At 43.2% G+C, this 10,749-nt stretch overlaps 1 protein-coding gene across 1 annotated transcript; it reads left to right on the forward strand.

Annotated features, from left to right (window-relative positions):
• The first annotated feature begins 1,276 nt into the window (after nt 1–1,276).
• On the forward strand, nt 1,277–10,411 carry LOC121544602 (mucin-20). Its single transcript, XM_041854576.2, has 5 exons — nt 1,277–1,567; nt 1,813–2,017; nt 5,983–6,039; nt 7,152–7,547; nt 9,109–10,411. The coding sequence occupies exons 1-5, from the start codon at nt 1,565–1,567 to the stop codon at nt 10,386–10,388; spliced, it is 1,941 nt and encodes a 646-aa protein (XP_041710510.2). The 5' UTR covers nt 1,277–1,564; the 3' UTR covers nt 10,389–10,411.
• Nucleotides 10,412–10,749: the final 338 nt, after the last annotated feature.

Consider the following 10,749-nt stretch of genomic DNA (forward strand, 5'->3'; position numbering starts at 1 on the left):
ATGGCCGGCAGGGATGTAGCTCAGTTGATAGAGCATGGCTTTTGCAACGCCAGGGTTGTGGGTTCGATTCCCACGGGGGGGCCAGTATAAAAAAATATGTATTCACTAACTGTAAGTCGCTCTGGATAAGAGCGTCTGCTAAATGACGTAAATGTAAGTCATTTTCTCTGATGAATCCCCTTTCCGGTTGTTTGGGGCATCCGGAAAACACCTTGTCCGGAGAAGACAAGGTGAGCGCCACCATCAGTCCTGTGTCATGCCAACAGTAAAGCATCCTGAGACCATTCATGTGTGGGGTTGCTTCTCAGCCAAGGGAGTGGGCTCACTCACAATTTTGCCTAAGAACACAGCCATGAATAAAGAATGGTACCAACACATCCTCCGAGAGCAACTTCTCCCAACCATCCAAGAACAGTTTGGTGACGACCAATGCCTTTTCCAGCATGATGGAGCACCTTGCCATAAGGCAAAAGTGATAACTAAGTGTCTCAGGGAACAAAACATTGACATTTTGGGTCCATGGCCAGGAAACTCCCCAGACCATAATCCCATGGAGAACTTGTGGTCGATCCTCAAGAGGCGGGTGGACAAACAAAAACCCACAAACTCCAAGCATTGATTATGCAAGAATGGGCTGCCATCAGTCAGGATGTGGCCCAGAAGTTAATTGACAGCATGCCAGGGCGGATTGCAGAGGTCTTGAAAAAGAAGGGTCAAAACTGCAAATATTGACTCTTTGCATAAAGTTCATGTAATTGTCAATAAAAGCCTTTGACACTTATGGAATGCTTGTAATTATACTTCAGTATACCATAGTAACATCTGACAAAAATATCTCATAACACTGAAGTAGCGAACTTTGTGAAGACCAATACTTGTGTCATTCTCAAAACTTTTGACCACGACTGTATATACAAAAGTATGTGGACACTCTTTTAAATGAGTGGATTCCAACAAGTCAATTCACAACAACAGCACTTACAGTTGACCGGGGCAGCTTTAGCAGGGCAGAAATGTGACGAACTGGAAACATCTAGTAGCAACAACGGCTCAGCCGCGAAGTGGTAGTTCACAGAAGATCACAGAACGGGACCGCCAAATGCTGAGGCGCGTAGCGTGTAAAAAATAATCTGTCCTCAACAGAAAATGGGCCTGTTGTCCTAGTAAGGTGTAAATCAATTTTGTCCTCTGGTGGTAGGATTTGGAACTGGTCATTTACCCACATTACACTCCCGGGCGGTAGGTGACAGTATACACTTGTAGTTGGTCACCGAACGTCACTTATGAAGACAGAAGAAGACATTTGAGGAAGTTTTGCCTTGTTTCTTTGTTTTTTCACGTTTCGATACTTCAGAAACCGTTAGTTCGTGTACGAATAACGAGCTTCATCTAGTCGACAACACAACTTCATGCAATTTAATGATTATGTGTTGATTGAACGCATTTGAGCTAATTTAGTATACAGCATCTCTGTCGATTACCAACGTCAGCTAGCTAGCTAGCAAACACAGTCAGGAGCATTTGTTGATGTCAATCGCTAACGTTAAGGCTTGCTCAAATCAAGATGGTGAGTGCCAGTTATCCACAGCCCATTGCACTGCTGGAAAGTAAATCATGTATTGATCAATTTACATGTTGTATGGGTTGTGCACAGTATGTTCACACTTTTCTGATAGGCATATGTTTATATTCAGAGATTACCAGAGACATGTCCTCATGTCCAACATACCAGCTAATAGCATCTATTTGAATTACATAATAGTCATACATTCCATATTTTTACTTGGGATGCGCGTCTGATCTTTATTTTAGGATGATGAGAACAAACCCGGCCTGCCGCTCTCCTTTACCGAACCCAAATCTGAGGGTTCTGATTGTAACCGTGGAGCCCAGAGTGAACAGCAGGCTCCAGAGATGGCGTCAGTGAAGCTGGAAGACTGCAGTCAAACACTGGAGCTGAATGTCAACGTTAAAGATGAAGTAAAGGAGGAAGAGATTGAAACATTTGTGTATCATGGTAAGAACAGAGCACAGCCTGTTTTCACAGTCTCCGAGTAGGACTGTAGGAGTGCTGATGTAGGGTCAGTTTTGCCTTTAAGATCATAATGAATAAGATTATATGGACTGCAGGGACCTGCTCTTAACCCAGCACCCACATTTGGATCCTATGGAAGTTGTGGGAATGTACGTTTTTGGTTTCCCATTGGTTCTGGGAAAGAAGCCAAAAGCTTCCTGACTGGTAAAACGTAACTTTTTTTAACGTTCTGAGAACAGAAGTGAACATTTCGCCTGTTCTAGGTTGCAGGGACGTTCTGAGAACGTTTTACTATGGTTCCCAGAAAGTTTTGATTGGAGGTTTTATTAACATTATGAGAACGGAAATTATAGGTTATTTGAAGGTCCCCTGTAGCTCAGTTGGTAGAGCATGGCCCTTGCAACGCCAGGGTTGTGGGTTCGTTTCCCACGGGGGCCAGTATGAAAATGTATGCACACACTAACTGTAAGTCGCTCTGGATAAGAGTGTCTGCTAAATGACTTAATTGTAATTAATGTTCTGAGAAATGTTTCAAGACTTGATAACACTGCTAGCTTAGTTTGGGTTACATGTTGTGAACTCCAAGCACAGACAGGACACTTGGAAATTAATTTGCTTAGGCATTAAACATGTATATATATTTTTTATTGTGGCACGGCATCAGTGCAATTCGAACCTATGATCTTCTGCTCTCTATTCATTGAATTAGTCCACTGCACCACCAGGATGGAGCTAGCATGCCATATATATATATATTTGTGTATATATATGTATATGTGCATATATACATATATATGTAATATATATGAATATATACATGTGTGTATATATATATATATATATATATATATTATTATGTGTGTAAATATTTACTTGTACAAAGCTGTTCATTTTAGTCTATTCAAACAGACCTCATTTCAAAGGAAACAAACACTCATTAAGATTGGGTGTGGCCGATTAGTGGGCGCGGCCAACACACCTGAACACACTTAACAAAATAGAGGATAGAGTTTTGTTGATGGGAGATTCAGAAGTGCGTTGAATGAGGTTTAGTGAGACGAAAGAAGCGGAGATGTGAAGGTTTTTCAGCGCGACAGGAGTAGAACAGAGTTGAGTTTGGGGGTGTTTTTTCAGTGTGGCCACTTGCTCTCTCAGTGTTGGCGCCCGGAGGTGAGCAGGACGATTATGAGATGGAGTTACGTCTGAATGCCACCGGGCCGGGAGAAGAGGATTATTGGTACAGGGACACAGAGAGGTTGATTTCTGAGGAGGAGGAAGAAGAGGAAGAAGAAGAGAATGAGGAAAGCAGAGGTTGGATTTGAATTTGAGGAAGATTGTGATAAAAATTGAGATTGGGTTTTGAAGAAGATTGGTGTCCAGTGCAAACAGAGTGAGCCGTACGCCAGACTGAGTTCTGGAGGTGAAATGGAAGTGAATGAGGGCGAGTTAAGTGAGGTGGAAGGTGTGGTGAAAAGCTCAGAACCAGAGCCTGGCATCAATGGACATGATAAAGAAGAATCTGGTCCAGTAGGAGTTACATTTTGGGAGAAAGAGGATCCTTGCCTTTTGGCAGAACCATTTGTGGTTTCAGGGTGGGTGGGAAAGGAGTTGGGTGCAGTTGAATTAGTGAAGGTAACCTGTAGTGGACTTGTGATATTTGTTTGTGTTTCTTCTGACCAGAGGGAGCAGGCGCTCCGTGTCACGCAACTTGGGTCAAGATCTGTTTCTTGCTTTGCTCTTAGGAACAGGGCACCATTGAAAATAGGAATTTCTGGGGTAGCGTTAAGTGTGGAGGTGGAGCAATTGAAGTTGAAGATTACTGCTGTTTGTGATGCCTGCCGTTTGGTGTGAATCAGACCCGGTGGTGAAACAGAGGATTCACTGTCAGTCCTTTTGAGTCAGTCTTTACCCGACAAAGTCATGTTAGGATATATCAGTTATCCTGTTAAGAGCTTTTGTGCCGAATCCACTGAGCTGTTTCAGGTGCAACATTTATGGTAATGTCACAGCAGTTTGTAGGAGGGAGATTCCAAGATAAGGGAATGGGATAGAGGATTGTGTAGTTTCGGTGGATAAAGTTGTGTGTGCCAACTGTAGGGATAGCCATGTTGCTGGTGATCAGAAGTGTCCGGTGCGAGAGAGGCAGGTTGAGGTGGCTAGAGCCAAGAGTAGTGCAGAAGGTGTCGTATGCTGAGGCAGTGAAGAAGGTAGAGGAGGGTGGATCAAGGGTGAGGGTTCTGAGAGGATCCCTGTGAATAGTAGATCTGTGCCAGCGCAGAGGGATAGGCCAATGAGTGATATATGCTTCAGTAAGGTTGACTTCTTAGCTTTCAAAGCAATGGTTATCAACTGTACCACAGAAATGGAATGTAAATCACAGAAAATAGATGCTGCAATGAAGTATTTGAGCATATGAGATTTGACTTCAGAAGAGTTACAGGGTGTGTTGAGTGGTGGTGTCCCATCTTCCCAGGCCGTTGGCATGGTGCAGGAGCAGATAGGGTCAAAGTAGTAAAATGGGGTAGTGGGTTTTTAATGAGTGTTGGGTTAGTTGGCAGGGTGTTTTTTTTAAAATTTAATTTGAGTTTTTCTTTTTCCCATTTTGTATCACAAACTATATTGGATTGATATTATAGTCCTGTTGGGGGTGGTTATGCAACATATTGGATGTCAAGAAGTAGTTTTGATGCTGAGAACGGAACGTTTGTTTTTAAATAGCCTTCTTAGAATGTTCTTTGAACATTACTAATGTTTTCTTGTGAGAACGTTACTTTAAATCAGGGGTGTCAAACTCATTCCTCAGAGGACCTAGTGTCTGCTGGTTTTAGTTTTTTCCTTTCAATTAAGCCCTAGACATTCAGGTGAAGGGAGTCCCTTACTAATTACTGACTTTAATTCATCAATCAAGTACAAGGGAGGAGCGAAAACCCGCAGACACTCGGCCCTCCGTGGAATGAGTTTGACACGTGCTTTTAATAGAACCATGAGGAAAACTGTAGAAAACATTATGCTGAAGTACTGAAATTTCCACCTAAGAAACATATGGTTCTCAGAACGTTATGTGCTAGCTGGGTATCCTGCACCATTCCCAGAACATTGTGGGAAGGTTATATGCAAAATAACTATAGAAAACCACTCTCACCAAGCTCTAAAAAACATATCGCTCTCAGAATGTTATGCGTTAGCTGGGAAATCAGCACGCCTAGTCTTTAAGGTAAATTGATTAGGCTAACTCCTGTTTTAAATGTTTTGAATCCTCTAGCAATACGCTTTTGGAAACCTTTGGAACTTAACTGTCATATATAAATAAGAAATAATCCTTCAAATACAAAACATACACATACTCTGCACAGTTTAGCGAAGCTGTACCCGGCTGTTTTCACACACCGCCTCTGCTACGACACATCCTCTCGCCTTGTGCTTGCATTTCCATTGGACTATTCCATTCCACATATCCGGCTGGATCGCATGTGTTTCTCAAAATACAGTCGGGTGCAACTTTCCTAGACTGCGTACTGTAAGTAATCATTTTGTATTTGAGAAGAAATGTCTTGCTTATATGAAAGTTAAGCTCCAAATGTTTCCAAAACCGTATCGCAAGTGAGGTGTATTTGCGTTTAGACAGAGCATTTGGGTAACGTAGGGCATCGTTGGAGATCCAGGGACATTTCCCTCACTAGGCAAAATGGGACGTGGAATGGCTCCACTATAATGTAATTGGAGTGATAATAATAATAATAATATGCCATTTAGCAGACGCTTTTATCCAAAGCGACTTACAGTCATGCGTGCATACATTTTTTTTGTGTATGGGTGGTCCCGGGGATCGAACCCACTACCTTGGCGTTACAAGCGCCGTGCTCTACCAGCTGAGCTACAGAGGACCAGAGAAGGGTAAGCTACTCACCTGATTTGCCATCAACATTTTATATTTGTCTTCAACTTAGCGCCGCCTGAAGGGCTCAAAGAAGAGATGGAAGAACAGAAAGTCTTACTACTCAAAGGTATGTGTTTTCTTTCTTGTCACACATGGAACATTTAAAGCAACAGTTCAGAGTCTGGCCAGAATTCAAACCAACATGGATAACCGACACCGCTCAGCAACTGCCCTTTAGAATGTTTGCTCCAGCCTGCCTTGTTTCATGGGGCTGGACACCCAATGACAAACAATACCTTGATTCTATCAATGTTATGGAAAAGTACACATGATTTTATGATGCATGCAGACCCATCAGGCTAATGGCATTCACCTGGATGCTGTACTCCGTCCAAGAGATACACTTGATTGAGTTGCACCCTCTTTTGCCTTCAGAACAGCTTTAATTCATCGGGTCCTGGGCTCTACAAGGTGTTGAAAGCGTTCCACAGGGATGCTGGCCCATGTTGACTCCAATGCTTCCCACATTTGTCAAGTTGGCTGGATGTCCTTTGGGTGGTGGACCATTCTTGATACACACGGAAAACTGTTGAGTGTGAAAAGTACAGCAGAAAAACACAAATAGTTGTGTAATAGCCTACAACCTTATGTTGTGTTATGTAGGTCCATGATAGAGGTGGACAATTTTGCTAAACTCGTAATGCATTTGTTATATTCCTCAAGAATCAATGGAACCTTTGGATGAGAGCTGGACATAAGTCTCTAGTGAAAGGTTGTCTGAAATGTATAGGACAACTAATTCTGAAACAGAACCAACCCCTCAAAGGACCAACAAGTTGAAATGTCAATTCAACATGTTACTGTGAAAGATCCAGACTAAATAGAAGCTAGGCTATCATTCTGGAGAGGGTTTACTGGCTAATTTTGCTGTAGACTTTCATAGCAAGATATGCCAGTTATGACTGAGTAGTATTGTAAATCCTACTCTGCAATAGATTAGGTGCATTAACTTGATTTAGCATTCAGGACCCAAAGTAGCGGTTTATAACGGCTAATATACCACGCCCCGTTGAGCCTTATGGCTTAAATAGAACAGTTGCAAGTGTGTTTCTCAATGTCACCAGCAATGAGTAAGTAACTGGTAAGGTAATAAAAAGTTTAGCCTATTTCCTAGGAATTAATCACATGCATTAACTACAACCTGATGCTGTTTCATATCCATTTCACATGTTGTTAAAGGAAAAAGAAAACAGAAAGGAATGGAGGAAACTGAAAAAAAGAGGCACAGATTCACCCCTGGAGATGAGGATCGTATTATTTCGGGGGTTCTTGGGCACTGGGAGGATCTCTTCGGCGCCCAGGCCCACATTCGCCCCCGGGGGTCAAAGACTGCAACCTGGAACAGCATCGCGGGTACCTTGACCTCGGCTGTGGCGAGATGTGGCGACGATGTCCGGAAGAAGTACAATCTCATCAGGAACCAAATCAAGCAGAAGGTTTCATCTCTCCGGGCATTGTCCAGCCAGACTGGTGGGGGGCCCAACACAGTGCTGGAGCTGACCCACCTGGAGCAGCAACTGCTCTCCCGAATGGCAGAGACCGTAACAGGTGTAGGGCCTGCTGATCTGGGAATTGGTGAGTGCTAATGTTGTAATTATATCTTAATGTTATATTAAATTATAATTACATCATAGTATTAATATATTATATATTAGGCCTATATACGGTATATACGGAATTCCCTGATCGGTTTCCTTCCACTCTGGCAACTGATTTAGGAAGGACTTTATCCTGTGGTTGAATCTGTGTTTGAAATGAAATGCTTGACTGTTGGACCTTTTGAGATATTTGTATGTGTGGGGTACATAAATGAGGTAGTCATAAAAAAATCATGTTAAACACCATTATTACACACAGTGAGTCCATGTGACTTGTTAAGCATATTTTTACTCCTGAACTTATTTAGGCTTGCCATAACAAGGGGGTTGAATACTTATTGACTCAAGACATTTCAACTTTTCATTTTTAATTAATTTGTAAACATTTTGAAAAAACATTATTCCACTTTGAAATTATGGGGTATTGTGTATAGGCCAGTGATAAAAAAAGCACAATTGAATCCGTTTTAAGTTCAGGGGGTGTGTATGCTTTCTGAAGGCACTGTATATACAAATGTGCCAAATCTGAGGGTTTTTGAATTGATCATGTTTACAATGTTCAATATTCATCAAACAATTGTTATTGAAATCTAAACACTGCTCATGTTACAGAGCATTCAGTAAAGCTTCAAATTACATCACTTCCTGCTTTGTAGCGTTTACAGACTGAAGGTTATAGTGTCGTAGAGGAGGCCTGGGTAAGCCCAAAATGTCAGCCACATCCCCACTTTCATTAATTATTTTTAAACTATGTTTTTACATACAAAAGTCATATATATATATATACCTGACATTTTCGTGTATTACATTTCGGAACAATCCAGGATATTGTGATATTTTTGCAGTCAAACAGATCCGTCCATAAATGCAGGTAATAGTTTTTTTTTTACTTTTTTTTTTTTTTACCATTTAAAAATACATAAAGAAGCCACACCAGGCATCCAATACATGTACCGAAATGACAGAGGACTATACACACAGGAAGTCAGACTTGTTTCCATTGTGGACCTCTATTGCTAGGCAAGTGGCTGCAATACTCAATCACACACAATGTCCACATATTTAGATTTATGCAAAAATTAAAGCAAATTTACACATCTAACAAATCAGTCCACTAGCGCAGAGTGGCTTTACACTTGGCTAGGAGGCTATCTCAACATTAACCAAGCTTTGAAGGAGTGTTTGAACCTATGACTAGCAGAAAGTTTATATCGCGTCAGACGTGTGTGTGTGTGGTCTTTAATGAGTAGCCTAAATGAGCCTAGTCAAGGCAAAGGTTTGATTTAACAATATCACTGTGAGCAACACAAACTTTATTAAATTCCATAAGTATTAAATCAGCATCAGTACCTGATGAATGGAAAGGACGGAAAACACTCCAGGAATAATTTAAGTGTATTCTTTATTTTAATGAAAAAGCATAATGCCATAATGGTAAACCAACAGAAAACATGACTAATATAACACATTACATTTTAAAGGAAGTAATTTCAACAAGAAGTGATAAGAAATCATATTAACCTAATCTTCTTTTCCAGGTCCCTCTCAGGGAGACATCTCCAGCTCTGGCCCCCCACCAGCAGCAGAAGAGAGCACTGTGGAGTCCGCTTTACCCTCTAATGTCACCATGGAGGAGGTACCCTCCACCTCACCATCAACACCTTGGCCAGCGCCAACAGTGTCACCCCAACCCATCACCTCCCGTCCTGCACCAGCTCACTCAATCCACTCTCAATCAATCAATCAAATTTATTTTATAAAGCCCTTTTTACATCAGCAGTTGTCACAAAGTGCTTTACAGATACCCAGCCTAAAACCCCAAAGAGCAAGCTCTGCACCTCAACCCATCACCTCCTGTCCTGCACCATCTCACTCCATCCACTCTGGCTCTGCTCCCCAACCCATCACCTCCCGTCCTGCACCAGCTCACTCAATCCACTCTGGCTCTCCACCCCATCCCATCACCTCCTGTCCAGCACCATCTCACTCCATCCACTCTGGCTCTGCTCCCCAACCCATCACCTCCTGTCCTGCACCATCTCACTCCATCCACTCTGGCTCTCCACCCCAACCCATCACGTCTGGCTGGACACCACAGGGCCCCCAAGCCAAACTGCTCCAACACATCCTGGACACACAAACACAACAAATCCATGTTACACAGACCTCCCAACACATCCACCAAGCTCTTTATGATTTATTAGAAAAAGCACATGAAACACAGAAGGCACACCTGGATGTGGAGAAGAACCGGCTCCAGCTGGATAGGGAGCGCTTGAGGGTGGAGACAGAGCGCCTGCAGGTGGAGAGGGAGCGCCTCCAGCTGGAGAAGGATCGCCTGGGGGAATTGGAGGCCCGGGAGGTGCTTCGGCAGCGCTCTGTCTCCGGGTCAGTCGCCCTAGAACACCAGACGCCTGTGAGTTCAAGAACTGCCAGTGCCTCCCCCACCCTTCCTCTGGGAACACCATCAGCCTCCATGTGCAGTCCCCTCGCATTAATATCACCCACTGCACCACACTTTGATTTCTTATTTGCCCCATTCCCATTACCGGTAATCCCAACCCATTCCACCCAGCCATCACAAACCAGCCCTGCCCCAACCTCCCCTACCTTAACCAGTTCTGCACCAACCTCCCCTACCTCAACCATTTCTGCACCAACCTCCCCTACCTTAACCACTCCTGCCCCAACCTCCCCTACCTCAACCATTTCTGCCCGCTCTCTCATCCCTCCAACCTCCGGATCTGTTAAACGGCGAGTCCAGGAGACAGTCAGGCCTTGGCCTGCACCCACTGCTAAGAATAAAAAACTTCAATAAACAAATAATGTCATAAAATACAACAAGTATCTTGTTTTCTTACAGCCTCTTCACTACACTATACATATTACTCACATGTAAACTTGCGTACTTACCATGGAAGAGGAGGTAGAGAGGAGGGAGTGGTCCGAATGTTTAGTTTTCTTCCAGTTCCGCGCAACTGTTCTGTTAAGCGCGTAGTGAGTCACTCAGCCACGGAACGGGAGAGGAGGATCAGGCCGCCCCAGAAGGGGACAGTTAGTCAAAGGATGCGGAAAGGGAGGAGAGTAGGGTCGACAAGGCAGAGTTAGGAGGGAGAAGGATTTAGCAAAAGGAGGAGAGAAGAGAAAGTAGCGGGAGAGACCGAAGATTGCAGCAGCGC

Source organism: Coregonus clupeaformis, chromosome 29, assembly GCF_020615455.1.
Source record: "Coregonus clupeaformis isolate EN_2021a chromosome 29, ASM2061545v1, whole genome shotgun sequence".
Classification (NCBI taxonomy): Eukaryota; Metazoa; Chordata; class Actinopteri; order Salmoniformes; family Salmonidae; genus Coregonus; species Coregonus clupeaformis.